Source organism: Crotalus tigris, unplaced genomic scaffold (genome assembly GCF_016545835.1).
Source record: "Crotalus tigris isolate CLP2741 ecotype Arizona unplaced genomic scaffold, ASM1654583v1 scf7180000017601.7605149639:7615979, whole genome shotgun sequence".
NCBI classification, from domain to species: Eukaryota; Metazoa; Chordata; class Lepidosauria; order Squamata; family Viperidae; genus Crotalus; species Crotalus tigris.
Genome location: NW_024096505.1, coordinates 2,208,685 through 2,224,948, shown reverse-complemented (window position 1 = coordinate 2,224,948; position 16,264 = coordinate 2,208,685). Strand labels below are relative to the sequence as shown.

Sequence of the window (16,264 nt, the reverse complement as noted above, 5' to 3'; positions counted from 1 at the left end):
TTTGACCACTGAATATTTTTCGGACCATCTGCAAGGGTTGGGAGTTGAAGCTATTTTCTTGAGTGGGAGTTTCCAATCTGTGTTGGTGGAAGAGTAAACGTTGGCCCAGCAGTTCCTGACTTGTGGGATGCTACAGGATCAGTCTTATCTCCCATGCTTTTCAACATAAATTGGATAGATAAATAAATAAACATCTGTATCAAGCTGCTGGGACATGCCAGGTAATCTTTTGGAGTGTGGTATCATCAATATGTTGATGATACTTAGCTGTACATCCTCACCCTGGGCCATGGGGGAGATCATGTTCTCTCTTTCCTGGTGCTTGGAGGCTGTCAGGGTCTGGATGGGAGAGAACAGACTAAAGTTGAACCCTGACAAGTTAGAATTGCTGCTGATACATCAGCATCCTAGTCTCCAGCTGGACTAACTAACGTGCTCTATTTGGTTTGAAATGGTTTAAAATGCAGTAGTCCACATGCTTTCTTTCATATTAGGAACATAGAACACCAATTTTGCAGCTTCTACATTGGTTGCCCACTGAAGGTGCTGATTTTGACCTATAAAGCCCTTCCTGGTTTGGCGTCTTCAGGATGACCTTCTCCAGCCCACTTCAACCCAACCAATTAGATCTAGCAGGGAAAATCTACTGCAAGTCTCACATTTTTAGTAGGATTGGAGGCTAAAGCAAAGAGACAGTTTTCCTGTTGCAGCTTTCCTTTGGAGATCAGATTACCTTCCTGTTGGTTGGTTTTTATAAGCTTCTAAAAACAATTTTTGGGAGGAACCTTCTCCCAATTTGCAATTTCATCTGTTGTTAAACAATTCAGGCAATGGTCCTTCAAGCATTCTCACTTTCAGTGTTTTCTCAGTTCTTCTGAGTAACTTCTTCCTACTCCTGCTGAGCTTCAGCCTGGCATAAAACTATTACACACACCTAAATATTGTACCTTAAAATGAACATGAATATGATCTCTCAGAACATCGACTCTGAAAAATTTACGGCCACAAATCTCACATGTATATTTCTTATCTCCATGGGTCAAAAGGTGCTTATTCATATTACTCCTGCACGAAAAAATCTGGAGATAAAAAATATTGATAAAAATTATTCACATCTTCCCAAATTATTTCAATGATTTCATTTATAATTTGTTATACAAAATTCAGCAGAATTGATTTAATAACATCTCTCTCCTTATTTATCTTAAATGCAATACAAGACAATACAAATACCAATAAATAAAAAGATACAGTAGTGGATGTTATCAAAACAACCTTATGATGTGACATTGGTACTATAAACACTACACCTACTAGCAATCAGGTCACTATACTTCAGGACCACCTGTAGTTTCTGGATAGTCTTTATAGGTGAGATAATGGAAGTTTGACTCCTTGGGTGATCTGCTGTGAGGTACCACAAAGCTTGGTACTTTCCCTGCAATTATTTAATATTACATGCAGGAACTGACAGCCAGGAGCAAAGAATGAACAGATGCTACTTTGCTATTCATCACCATCCTGGGCTAAGAGGAAGGGCAACTAATCCTTGATGCTCAGAAACTGTTGGGACCTGATGGAGAAACAGACCTAAGATTAATCCTAGGAAGATGGAGTGGCTTTGGAAACAATGCTGAAGATAATCTAAAGGTATACCTTAAATTTGGAAGAGTTAGAACTCCCTCAGATGGAGATAGTTTGCAATCAGGGAGTTCTTGGATTCATTAGCTCAGACTAAAATACTAGGTGGAGTCTAAGGCCAACAGGTTTTTGCATAACTATATCTGGCGTACCAGTTATGACCAATCCTGGATCCAAAGGTTTTGCTTATGGAAAGTTGTCACCTCATGCTTGGTTTTCTGCAACTTGCTTTATTAGTTAAAAGTTATTTCAGCGGGTGGCAGCCCAGGAAGTAAAGTGAACTGAGGTTTGCCTATGTGACACCTCAACTATAGGAACAGCATGGTTGCCAATTGACTTCTGTGTGTACAATTCAATATTTTAGTTTTAACCTTTAAAAAGCCTACATGGCTCAGCGCCTGGGTGATTTACAAGCTACTTTTCTGAACAGAATCTGCCTGTCCAATAAGATGAAGCAGAGAAAACACTTCTTGGTAATGGCACCACTTTTTTGGAATAATTTTTAAGTTTCTGAAGGACTCTGAAAGTCCTTCTCTTCAGTAGGGCATTTGGAAAAGAGACAAGAATGCTGATCTCTTCCCCAAAGTCTGTTCTATCACTTTGGCTATGACTCGCAAAGGCAAAAAATGAGAGGGAGCCTACTCAGTATGAAATTGGCAATCAGACATTCCATGTATTCCAGAATAGCTTTTCCCAATTGCCCTTGAGATGTTTTATACTTCGCCGCTAACAGCCACACAAACATTTTGGCTATGGATGATGGGAGATATTCTCCAAAACAACAGGACAACAACCAATTGTGGAAGCTGACCAAGGTAACCCAATTTGATCTAGTTTTTTTTTTTTTAAAATACCAGACTAGAAACCCTTGAGGCTGTGAGTTCTAGTTCCACCTTAGGCATGGAAACTGGCATAGTGACTTTGGGTCAGCCACTCTCCCTCAGCCTAACTCACCTCACAGGGCTGTTGATGTGGGGAAAATAGGAGGAAGGTGTAGACATTCATCACTTTTGAGTTATTTATAAAAATAATAAAGGTGGGATAATAAACAATAACTAAGTTGACCGAAATATGCACCAAATCCATGGCTTCATTGGTTATGCTGTTTAGCAGGATGTATCCAGTTGTCAAGTGGCTTTTAATGATCATAAATACTGAATCAGTGCAACAAAGCTGTTGCACTCCCTTGCATGAACACAGCTCTAAAATCTACCCCCCCCCCACACCCCTAATTATGGCCAATGGGAAATCCTACCTTTCCACACACTGGGCATCTGGAAGGCTCTTTCTTGTAGCGAACCATACTCTCTGCATTGTGCTCAAATTCCTCTCTTTTTACACGTCGCACTCCTTAAGGTAACAATTCCCGCCAAGAGAAGAATACAGAACCATGGTTTCTACTTTCCTCTTTAACAGTCTATGTATTACTAATATGATCCAAACAATAAAAGGCATAATAACAAAATAACACACTTTACATAAATGATTTAGTTTTAGCTGTTTGTCTGTGCACAGATTGGATTGAGAGATGACTGCTCAAATGTCATGGTTTAATTTTTGTCTCTCACATACAATTCTGACTCTATTTATTGCAGTGCACTAGTTCCTGTAGAACTTCCTAGCTCAACAGAAGCTGTTATCTTCCTGCTTTGAACACAAATTCCAGCAGCTTTGTCCAAAGAAGCCAATGCTACAAACTGCAGTTCTTCATTTCCTGGAGGAGTACCAATTGCCCACCCTGATTTGGATTGTCATTACTCTATATATTGGAACTATGAATTACTTACACAATTACTCATGTACTGAAAAACACTCTTGGCTAAAGCAAGGTTTTCCCAGTTATTATAGAAACTAAAATAGTAATACACACTTAAATCATTCTGAAAATCTATTAACAGATTTTCTCTTTTTCCCTTTTGGTTATAACTTTCAGAATAAGTAGAAGATAGTAATCTAAGCTTTTACCCAGGAGAACAAACTGTACAGAACATGTTGTAAACAAGGGTTATGTTTGTATCAAATCCTTTTAAAGTGCAACTTTAATTGGTTTATTTCAAACACTGATTCCAGCAGAAAAATAGCTCCCTTCTGAATTAGTTTCACAGTCATTTACTGTACTATTTTACAGCCATACAAAAAAATGAGGTAGGGACTTTTCCAGGCTCTTGCAATGACTCAAGCATGGGAGAACAGGATGTGATTCCCCAAGACCCACCCAGAATGGTTACACAAATATTTTTTGTGTAGCAAAAGTAAAGTGGTGCCTTGTAATAAGCATTTTGCTTCTTTCTGTTAGCATTCAACAAATTACTGTACTCTGGCTTTAATGACAAGAAAAGAAAAAAGTTGTTTCCAGACATCAAAGATGTCTTTTAGTTGCCTAAAGACTAATAAGTTTAAATTATGAAATTATCATAGCACAAGCTTTTGTGAAGCTGATTAACTGGATTACAATCTAGTCCATAAAATCCTTGTTTTACTAAAATGGCTAGCTCTCTGATAAGAGTTTCCAAATAGGTGAATCCTTGTGCTAAATCAAAAGACACGTTGACTACTGTGTCTTTCCGTCCTTAAGGATTTGTAAGGGGAAAAAAAGAAATTATATATGTTTGCAGGGATGAAAACGTGTGATTCATCATGCAAATGTTGCAACACACATGGTAACATCAGCTATCCTGATACAAGTATGTAATCATGACATCTGTGTGAGAATATGCACATGTTATATCAGCATCACTAGGTTTATTATAGATGCTGCTAGAAGAAGTAATGGGGAACACATTATAGCTTACAAATAAAAGTAAGTTTGGGTGCTTCCAGCGTAACAAAAATAAGAAGCAATTTCTAAAAAACTTTCAATCACAGGTAATAAATTATAACATCAAGAGAGATTTTGTGAAAAATCTTTTAAGCTCAAATAACAAATCAGTAAGTTAGACAACAACTTTAGAAAATAGCTATTCTTGAATGGTTCACAGCTTTCTTGTAATCTATTACAGTAGATCATTAACAAATTGACAACTAAAGTTTTGAGTAATTGACAATTGACAACTACCAGTTCTTTGAGTGCTGAAAGTCCCAATCCCAGACTCAAGAACAAGGTCCAAGAATTAGAATTCTGATTAGAATAGAATACAGCTGAAAGGGACCTCGGAGGTCTTCTAGTCCAGCCCCCTGCTCAAGCAGGAGGACCTATACCATCTCAGACAAGTGACTGTCTGGCCTCTTCTTAAAAATCTCCAGTGATGGAACACCCACGATTTCTGAAGACATTAATCACAAATGTACTTACCTTCCAGATGCCGCCTCTGATGATCCAACATCACATCCTTTCGGTAGAATAGTTTATTGCAAATTTCACAGGCAAATTTTTTGTCCCCATGTTTCTTTTTATGTTTTGAAAGATTACTGTTTGTAGAAAAGAATCTGAAACACATCTCACACTGAAATGTCTTATCGTCTGAAAGAAAAGGAGATGAACTATTCTAAATGTAATTGATATGATTTAAAAAATCGTATAGGTAGTCCTCGACTTATGACAATTGAGCCCGAAATTTCTGTTGCTAAGTAAGACATTTGTTAGGTGAGATTTGCCCCCATTTTATGATTTTGATTTGCCACAGTTTTTAAGTGCTTTGCTACAGTTGTTAAGTTAGTAACACGGTTGTTAAGTGAAACTGGCTTCCCCATTGACTTTATTTGTTAGGAGGTCTCAAAAGGGGATCACATGACCCGGGGACACAGCAACCGTCATAAATATGAGTCAGTTGCCAAGTATCTGAATTTCGATCATATGACCATAGGGATTCTGCAATGGTCATAAACATGAAAAATGGCCATAAGTCACTTTTCAGTGCTGTTGTAACTTCGAATGGTCACTAAACGAACTATTGTATGTTGAGGACTATCTGTGCACATTTACAAGAGAAATTTCTAAAACAGAAGAACCAGCTTTCTCTGTCTTATGCTATAAAACAACCTGATTCAAAGTAATTAATCGTGTTATAAAATTTTAAAATTAAAGAAAACAACAGCAGCACAACATATAATTCAGCTAGTTAAAAAAAGAGACAGAACAAGGGCATAACCAATAAAACATCATTTGAAATCTCACTTGGATGAAATTATCTGTAGATTATTCATGTTTTATCTGGCTATGGAAATTAAGAATACAGGTGTGTCTTGTTTAATAAGCACTTGTTCAGCAACTACTCAAATTTATGCAGTAAGTGAGTAAGTGTGATGGTTATGACTGGGCCTCAAAGTTTGGCCGTCCCAGTTACAACCACAGTCATATGATCGCAATCTGGGTACTTGGCAACCTGCTTGCACCTACAACAGTTCTAGAGATTTGCAACCTTCCCTTCTGGCTTCCTACAAGCAAAGTCAATGGGGAAGCCAGAAGGGAAAGATGCAACTTGCTTTTGTAAGTCTCCCCCTCCCTATAAGGAGGTGCTTACTTAATGATCCATGATCCTCACTCATTAACAGTTAACATGCAAGGATTACCGTATTTTCCGGCGTATAAGATGACTTTCTAAACCATGCAAATCTTCTCTGAAGTCAGGGGTCGTCTTATACACCGAGTCGTCTTATACGCCGGAAAATACGGTACCATCGCTAAGCAACGCAATCACATGACACTGCGTTTTATGACTGCATGGCTTAGTGACAAAAATTCCAACCCTAATTGCTATCGTAATTCAAGGACTACCTATACCTACTTCTCAATTTTATTTATCTCTTCTTACCAGAGAATTAAAAGTCAATACCATTTCATATACAGTAAATCAAGAGTTACCTGATTGTTATCATACCTGTCCTGCAGTTGTGGAATTCTAATGCGCTTTCTATCCTAAAAGCTTTTTCACATGTAGCACATCTGTATCTATATTCACTGTTAACCTAGAGAAGGCACAAGAAATATGTCATAATTTATTCTTTTAATTTGTTTCCAAAATAGAACTTTTCCTAAAAATAAACTCAAGGAAAATGAGACACCTTTAAATCAAAGGGAAGTCTTGCACAAGAGTTTTTGAGGCTCTTTATATGAAGATTTATATGAAGGCAAAATAACTATACTTATATTTCTATGGTCCCTGGGAAGACATGACAGCTGGACAACAAAATAGAACTCCCTGTCTACAGAGAGAGCGAATGAAAAGCAGAGAGGAAGGGCCATCTACATAAGCCTCCCACATGCAATAATGAGAATACCTATGTATGTTGCTTCTCTACTGCTAGGATTTAAGAATAGAGAGGCAAAAAGAGGTCCTCCGGTTAGTCAGTCATGCTCTGGTCATCTCCTGATTGGACAATTGAAATGTGCTCTACATAAAGTTACCCTTGAAAAGTATCTGGGAGCTTCAGCAGGTGCAGAGTGCGGCCACACAAGCCATATTGGGTGCCCAAAGAAGAGCACAAATAACACCCTTGCTCTGCAAATTGCACTGGGTGCTGGTTTGCTTACAGTCCAATTCAAAGTATAAAGCCCTACATGACATGGGCCAGGTTACCTAAGATCCGGCTTTGCCCCATCCCATCACCCTGACCCTCTCGTTCAGGCAGGGAAGGCATGCTATAGACTTCTTCAGTCAGAGAATTTTGACTGGTGGGGTCAAGGAAGAGGCCCTTTTCTGCTGCTGTCCCTGCATTGTGGAACATCTTACCCTCAGAGGTAAGGAAAGCCCCCAATCTTCTGGCCTTCCGCAAAGGAGTCAAAACTTGGCTGTGTAGCCCTGCATTGGGGACACATGAGCCCACATAACCAGGGGGCTGGCTGGCCTCATGAGGACCCCCCCCCGGCTGCCTGTATTAACAATTGCTAATTCACCACTTTAGAATTCTTTACCTTTTGAAATTTTTATAATGTTGTTTTATAATTTAAAAATTTTTAATCCTAAATTATTCTGATTTTAATGTTTGATTTTGATTATATCGTACACTGCCCAGAGGCCTTTTTCGAGAGGGACGATTAAAAATATGAAAAACAAATAAATAAATAAATTTTACTTCCCTCTCATTAAGAGCAACATGAAACATTTTTGTAAAATGTTTGGAAAAGGGAAAAAAATCATTTTAAAAGAACTATGATTTTTCTGCTTTATCAGCATGAAAGGGATTATTTTTTTCAACTTATCTTCCTCCTTGATTTTATATGAAGTTGACCAATGTCTATGCATAATCCATTTCTGTTCCATAAACAAAAAGTACCATACCAACCTCATTCCTACTGTGTTTATATGAAACATGTTGCTTCAAACTCTCTTTTCGACTAAAAAGCTTAGCACATTCCTCACATTTGAATAGTTTGTCACCTAAAGAACCAATTAAAAACACTCATTATTTTTAGAAAGCTGTAAAATTTAGGAAATGTTAATAATACTAAAACCAAAAATTATTAAATGGTTAGGCTAGGTAAAGTAAATCAACTTGGTCTCACATGGCTTCCAAAATTTAGCAGTCTATATTTAGCCTAATGTATCTGAGATACCTCTAATTATGAACAGATTGTGCTTTTGTAAACTGTTCTAAAAATTAGATTATCATTGGTATATTTCCTAATTATTTAAAGGAGCAGATATTGAGGATTGCTGAAATTAGAAAAACCTTTGCCCAATTTCTCTGAAGCAAACAAGTGCTCCTCCTGGGAGTTGACAAATTATTTTATCATCCCTTTATCCTAAGCCATGGGTGCATGCAGTTGATCTATTTAATTATTGCTTCAGCTTCCAAATATTCTCTGCTTCTTGTATGCTGGATTAAAGATTTCTCTTCCACCAATTATTAGCTTTGCAAAAGAAGAATCCAGCTAAATTGAAATTTACCATGAGAGCGGATGTGTCGGCTGAGATTGCTACTATTTTGGAACATTTTACTGCAGATACTACACTGATACACCCTCTTGTGTTCCCCAAGCTGCTTGATCAACTTGCGTCGAATCCCGTGTCGGCTGGAAAGGATTAAACTTCTCTTAAGGGATACAGAGCTCTGATGGTGAGGAAACCTAACAGATTAAAAAGAAGGCAGTGATGAGCAAAAAAAATCAGCATATATTAGCACTCGTTACTGGCTAGAACTTCTGAGACTTTCATTCCCGATACATCTGCAGGACGCCATATCGAGGAAAGCTATTAGGTCTCACTGTGGATATTCCTTTATCACTAGTAATGTAGGTTGGCATTTATATACCTACTGTAAATAAGCAGATTGCCAGGTAGTCACAACTTACAACAGTTCATTTAGTGACCATTTGAAGTTACGACAATGAAAAAAGTGACTTATGGCTGTTTTTCACACTTACAACTCTTTTAGCATCCCCATGGTCACATGATCAAAAATCAGACGCTTGGCAACTGACTCATATTTATGAAAGTTGCAGGATCCCGGGCTCCTGTGATCATATTTTGCGATCTTCTGGCAAGCAAAGTCAATGGGGATTCACTTAACAACCATGTTACCAACTTAAGAACTGGAGTGATTCACACAACTGGCAAGAAGTTATAAAATGGGGCAAAACTCACTTAACAAATGTCTTACTTAGCATCAGAAATTTTGGGCTCAGTTGTGGTCATAAAGGCAAGGACTTCTAGTATTCATTGTCAGTATAAGTATGTCAACGTATTCACTGTTATTATAGGTAACAAGATATTTATTTATTTCCATGTTCCATTATATTTACTATGGTAAGGTATCTTTTTTCCAATAAGCTTTTTCCATATTTCCTCCACCTCATGATCATTATAAGTGATCGATATCTAGCAGACTTATTACAAGAAAGCAGGACTTAAAGCCATTTTTTTCTTTGCAGGGAAAGCTTACTTTGTTAATGAACCCACGTTGTTTGCAGTACTGGGTAGCTTTGCTAACATCAGCTCCATAATTTGATCTTCTGCTGCTGAAGGAATTGCTGTGTCATCAGGTGGGACCTCAGTGATAATTTCAGCCACATGGTCCACTGTATTCACTGCTACCAAGAAAAAAAATCAATGAATTATGAAAAAATAAGCATACTATTTTTTTTTAAAAAAACTGATTGAATTTGTTCATCTATACCTAAGTTAAATCAAAGCTGATTCACATATATGTTTACTCAGAAAATAAGTATAAACATGATTATAATCTTAATGCTATTTTGTCTATTGTACATAGTAGAATTTAACTAGTTTAAATTCATGTTGCAATTGATACACAGATCAGACCATTATTCAAATAGAAATGTAGGGACTGCTTTTAATGATGTCTAATCTGGCTGTAAATTATAATAGTCCTTTAATTACTGACATTTCATTACTATAACATGAACAGTAAATATGCAACAATAAGGTATAGCACAAAGCTATTTTTTAGGATATTTATTTTTGTTAGTTAAGTTATCCATTCTGTAATTTTATATTATATAGTAAAAAAGGTGAACAAATTGCCAAACATTCTGTGAGAAAATTAAAACAATGAAAATTAATAATAGCTGAATCAGAACTTTAATCACCAGTCATGCTATACTGAATTCCTGGGAGCTGGAATTCAGTATATTGGGAATGCCACAAATTTTGGAAACAATTTAGGTTTTGAGAAATGTAACTTAATGTTATCCCTTGATTCCACTTAAAATGAATTTCAGAATCTCTGAAGTAGCTTGGAAGTCAGAAAAAAAACCCTAAATTCAAATTATGGAACTTTCATATAATACCTGTTTCATCTGCTGAAGTGAAAAAAAGTGACAGGATATATACTTATAGATTGCCAGTGTCCTGCCTGTTTTGGTAAAAAAAATTGCTTTGACCAAGATTTTAGAAAGCTAAAATCAAGTGGATCAATTATCAGACCTATCCACAAGTTATGCTATACAGGAAATCCTTAACCTATAACCATTAGGCTACATATCGCTTCCAAGTTACAATGGCACTGAACGATTGTTACCAAGTGCCCCATGATCACGTGGAAGCCAGCAGGGAAGGTCACAAGCTGCTAGAGTGACTCTCCCTCTTCTACACACCCTCCCCAGCCCTTCTGCACTTGACCCAGCCATGTGCTCACCCCAGTGCATCTGCTCGACCTCTCCTGCATCTCCATGCATTACTTCATTTCCTGCCCCTGCCCTTTAGCAGCTCCTTAGCTGCCTGTGGGATTGGGACTGGCAACTTCTTGTTGGATTCCCCACTGACTTTGCTTGTGGGAAGCTGGCAAGAAGTTGCCTCATGTAATGACCATGAGATTCAGTTAACAACAGCAATTATGTCTGCAGAGATTGTTATTGCTAAGTGATGCAGTTCTGCAAATTTCTATCCTAAGTCAAGGACTATCTGTACTATTTCTTTCTCACAAGTTCCCGATTACAATCACATCGTAAGGTGGAAGATGAGGCTCTCCATGCCCCACTCCTTTACTAATCACTTGCCATTCTAGATTCTATTTCACTATTGCTGTATCAAACATAAAAGTACGGAGATTACTTTTAACAATTTCCTAGTCTCACCAGTAGAATCTTTATCATCCACAATCACAAGAGGTGTTTCTACTTTTGTTCCTTTGGGTTTCCTGCCCCGTCGAGGTTTTTTCTTCATATTCACTTGGGAATTGGCACTTTCACAGATAGTGATGGGTTGATCAGTATGGGGAACTTCCATAGCCTTCTCTAGATGAACATCATTTTGACTGCTCTGTGGAACTGTTTTACCTTGCTCCAAATGACCCTGCCCATGTTCTACAAAGAAAAAGCAGTAAGAATCTGCATCACAGGGGGAAATGGCCAGCTGAGCCTTAGAAGCAACTAAAAATCTATTATTTTAATAACCCCCTCTGAAGTCAGCAGTATTATACTCTGACCTTTGCACAAAGCTGAGACAATATCAATACCACCCAAGATATAAAAGGCCAAGAATGCTACTCGCTCTAACCATAACATACAAAACATTATAAACTTACTATCATATAAAGCACCAAATCCTCACTATCAGAGGATTTTTTTAAAGGCATGATGACCATTGCATGATCTTCTTTTAAATCATATACACTAGCTCTTTGACATTTAAATAAAGTTGTCAATAACTGGCCTCAAAATAATCTATGCTGATATCTTGTAGAAAAAAGGCTGAGAGAAAATACAGAACTAAAAAAAAAAAATCACTACAAAGCAATTTATATTTGATCACTCTTGTTATTATATTTGCATGCTTACTTTGTGGGATAATACACAAATATAAAATATTCCAGATTTATACTGTACATATTCAATAGAGACGAAAATGTATTGATACCTGAAGGATCAGTTCTAGCAGATTGATTATTCTTGGCTAACTTCTTGAGTTTCTCAAAAGAAAAGGTAGTAGGATAAGTGCTTTTATTTCGTTGTTGGTCACATTCCACCACAGCTAAACACATATTAAAGAGACCATATTTTTAATTAGCTTAGCCAATTTCTATAACAATGCTAAGAGAGCATATAAATTGATGAACAGTTCTTCACTAATATCCAAAGCCATCTTCATTCTGGTAATTTTTCATTTATTACATTAGCAAATGCTTGAAATTTAAATTATTAAATTAAAATTAAATTCAAGAAATTTAAGGCAAGGTGTACATTCTTTTTAATATAACAATATTTTTCAAGGCATATATAGAAAGAAAACAGAAAAAGAGAATCAGTTATAATCATTTATTGCAAAGGGCTGTAGGATATTTGAAATTTTTGTTGTTAGACAAGCCAGGAATATAGACAACTAAGAAATGTTATTCTAACATAGTCCTAATTCACTGTTCATACAGAGTTAACGTCTGTTTTTCAGATATTGGATGGAGGGGACTAACACACCCATTTAGACTTAAGTGTGAACTAATTAGGTAAAGTTGTTCAATAAAATTTTTTTTAAAGAATTCTGACTTAATGTTATGTACAAAAATAACATAGAAATCCAGGTCTGGAGGATATCACATGTGCATTATATTTATTTTCTCTTTCTTAACAGAACATAGTATGATAAACAAGGTTTAAACAACAGTATCTTCTTCTTTCTCATTCTCTATGCATTTCTGTTGAAATCCAATTCTTTGAAGCTTTTTGTTTTAAAACAATTAGCTGAATGGTACATTCAGGCTGCATCATGTCCACCCTGATTTCTTCCTCCATGGTGTAAGGGGAGATGCCAGGGAAAAGGAATACGGACCCTGGGCTTTTTTCATCCCCTTTAAAGCTCAGATAAAGACAGGGAGGCTAAAGAAGCTCCAACTCTATAAAACCTATAAAATCTGAAGCTATGACCATGATCTATAATCTACCAGTCCAAAACAAACTCCAACATCAACGTCAATTTCAAACTCATTGGAAGACAGAATCCTAATGATTGATTAGGTGCTATCAAGTCATTTTTAATTCCTAGTAACTACACACAGTAGCTTGATTTAACATAGGCCACATATATAGAATACTAAACAGTACCAATTAAATTGAGGTGAGTCTGGAAGGAAAAATATGTAAAGTAGTAGCAGAATCTGAATGAAATTAAGTTTGTTTAACCCAGCTAATGCTCAGGATCTGGAATATGAAACACTTAGTGGATCATTCTTTTGGCTCCATACTCCTTGGATGTGGTTGCCAACTTACACATTGACTGTGGATAACTTTCAGCAACTAGCATATCTGAGACACTGATTTATTAACTCTTCATCTCAGTCTTCTGATTATTCTTTCGTGTGTGTGTGTTCTATGTCTCTGCGAAACAGAATAAAACAGGCTGCATATAACAGATTGGGTCCAAATGTATTTTGAAAGAAGAGAAAAGCACTTTTGCCTGCACAAGGTAAAATTATTATCAAATTGTTTTCATTCTCCCAACTATTGAAATCCTTGTGCCTATCACATACCATTCCACTGGGACTCTTGAGCTTCATCAGAGGCTTGGAAATGGGAAGCAAAGTTCTATTTGGGTATCTTTGGATCCAGTTTAGCAGCCTCACCTTCAAATAATGTGTGAATTGGAGAAAATAATGTATCGATTTTGATGTGGAAAAGATGCCTGTATGAATATTCCCACCCCAGGAAAATATCCACAATAACTGAGTCAGGGAAGATCCTGTATGGTAGTAAGGAACCTCCCCATAAACAACCAAACATACCATTGACAATGCATTGCTTTAGAACTGGCTTTTCCATTTTTTTGGCGTAGAAAGCTGCATACCATACTCTTAACTCAGTTCCAGGTGGGATGTCCCGAGAAGTAGTGAAGTAAATGTCATTATCATGTTGAAAAGCAGTCAGGTTTTGATGCTCATATAGACTGGCTGGTCTCACCATCATCATCCAGTTACAGTCGTCTTCATTAGATGTATCAAAATAGACCGGAGACCCCTCCTTCTGAAAAACCTATACATGTAGAACTTCAATGCAAACTTATTCCTAATGATTATTTTGATAAAGTAACAAACTGTACAATTTATTCACTTATTTATTAGAGCTATTTTCTCCAGAATTAAGATCAAGATGCCCCCAGCATTTTTCACCTGGCTATTTCAAAATATATCACACTATTTTATAGTTGTATGCCATGGCACTTCTTAAAAATGCAAAATGTGCCCAAGGTCCCCTCAAATTGGGGAACCCCTAGAATTGAACATGACCAGATGCCAATGGGTTCCCTATGTCCAAATATTCAGTGTAATGGCATAGAAAATAACAGAAACAACTAGGTTTCATCCTCCAGCAATGAGGAAAACAATAACCTGAATTGTTTCGATTTTTCTATCTTAAAAGCATCTTGGCTTTCTTTCCAATTCTTGGTTTGAACAATCTGAATTGTGTTTGGTGGCTACTTGTACATTATTGCCATTCATTTATTAATGTATTTAACATGATTTTAATATGTCTGGCTTGTTCTATTTTTCATTCTTTGTAGATCTGCTAGAATCTTTCCTTTATCTTTCACATATCTGATAGTAGGTGTTAATTGTCCTGAATACAAATACAAGGTCTGCTTTGTTATATCTGACTGAAAAATCTATCCAGCTCAGTATTCCTTTAGGAAATTCAAAGGCAAGATATGAAGACGCCTATTACATTGATCAAAGCACTGAATCACTGCAGGAAGGCTTTTGAATTCAGTACTTCTGTCTAGATTATGAGATTTGAATTCGTCCACGGCCACAAATAACTTTGTCTTGATTCTCCGCATTATCGGAAAGTTACATAGGAACAAATGATCAGCTAGTAGTATTGAACTATAATTCACAATAAACATAGCAATGCTCATTTAGAAATTCTGTATCTACAGTATGGAAGTCATCAGATCAGGGAAAGCTAGACATATTTTCAATGTCCTTATAATTGATTAACCTGAATTTGGAATCACTGTACCTTCAGTGGAAATGTTAATTCCTTTTCTAGTTTGGCAACTCTCTTGGATTCAAAGGGACCAAACTGGGTACGCTTCACAAGTTGAGTTATTGCAAAAACACCTTCAGTCCCATCTTCAAGTTGTCTGATCTCCAAGTTGGAAGGAAGGGATGATCTAAAAATTGAATATTGTGATGCTAAAACACATCTGGCAGTAGTTTTGGAAGGAAGAATTCAACCCATATAGAATGAATGCAGAATCTTAACATGGATGATAGATTCTCTGCAAGAATGTCACATACCAAACCATAACTAATATAAAAGAAAAACCAGATTATATTCTTTGACATTACTGTATGGTAAAGAACAGGAGTCCCATGTATCTCCTGCTATCTGATTATTTGACATTTGAAATGAAAAGGCCAGGGACTGAAAGTGAGAAAAAAATATTTTCTATCCCATAACCAAAACTGCTGCATAAAAAGCATGTCATTGGAAACAATTATGGGAAAGGTTTGAAAAATTTTTGTGCGAACTATTTATTTTCACCCCTTTTCTGTATTATTCTTTCTCTATAGATCAATCAATTGTGACTCATGTTGTACATTTATAACACATTGCTGTGACAAAGACAAAAGGTGAAAACCTCCTGGCATGCTACAAATTATATCTGGTAATAAGAATTTAAATACTCATAGACTAAATGGTGTATTAAACAAATTTCCATCCTGTTACATTTATTGAAAATTTATCATTACTATGTCTAACAAGAAAAAAACTAATCTTTGTGATGTGTATTTTAGCTTGTCTTTACCTAAACAGAAACATTTGTTTCACTTCTTGGAACATAGTGGCCTTTCAAAATAAATTTGCAAATGTGTAGAGATAGTCCTTGTTTAGTGACCACAACTTGAGACCATCAACTCAGTCATTAAGTGAAGCAGTCACTAAGTGAAACTGCAGCTATGCTTAGAATCTTACTTTATCTTTTCTTTGCTTTACAGACCTGCAAATACAAGGATTGGTTACAGAGTTAGCTCTTCATCACTGTCACAATTGCAAACAATCGCTGTCCAAGGTAGCTGCTATACAAGGACTACCTAGACCAGGGGTGTCAAATTGCTGGCCTGTGGGCCAGTTGTATCATATGGAGGCTGCACCCACCCCAGCTCCGGTAATGCAAAAAAAGTCACGATACATCGCAACACGTCACGTGACAAGTTTGACACCCGTGACCTAGACTCTTTATATAAACATGGCTTCTTTTGCTCCCATTTTATGCTACTAATATAGTGTAAT

The 16,264-nt window shown here is 36.7% G+C and overlaps 1 protein-coding gene across 3 annotated transcripts in view; it reads right to left on the bottom strand.

Moving 5' to 3' along the window:
* The window catches only part of PRDM15 (PR/SET domain 15), a 43,124-nt gene that overhangs the window by 12,780 nt on the left and 14,080 nt on the right, over positions 1–16,264 (bottom strand). For 2 of the 3 annotated variants that reach the window (XM_039369170.1, XM_039369180.1), the window contains exons 4-14: positions 14,987–15,140; positions 13,753–13,999; positions 11,898–12,011; positions 11,117–11,344; positions 9,463–9,610; positions 8,469–8,647; positions 7,864–7,958; positions 6,459–6,546; positions 4,934–5,101; positions 2,897–2,991; positions 948–1,079 (exon numbers count right to left, since the gene is read on the bottom strand). In XM_039369170.1, the coding sequence (XP_039225104.1) occupies positions 948–1,079; positions 2,897–2,991; positions 4,934–5,101; positions 6,459–6,546; positions 7,864–7,958; positions 8,469–8,647; positions 9,463–9,610; positions 11,117–11,344; positions 11,898–12,011; positions 13,753–13,999; positions 14,987–15,140 (1,648 nt within the window). The remainder of the gene's footprint in view (positions 1–947; positions 1,080–2,896; positions 2,992–4,933; positions 5,102–6,458; positions 6,547–7,863; positions 7,959–8,468; positions 8,648–9,462; positions 9,611–11,116; positions 11,345–11,897; positions 12,012–13,752; positions 14,000–14,986; positions 15,141–16,264) is intronic. The other variant, XM_039369187.1, reaches the window with a different exon arrangement.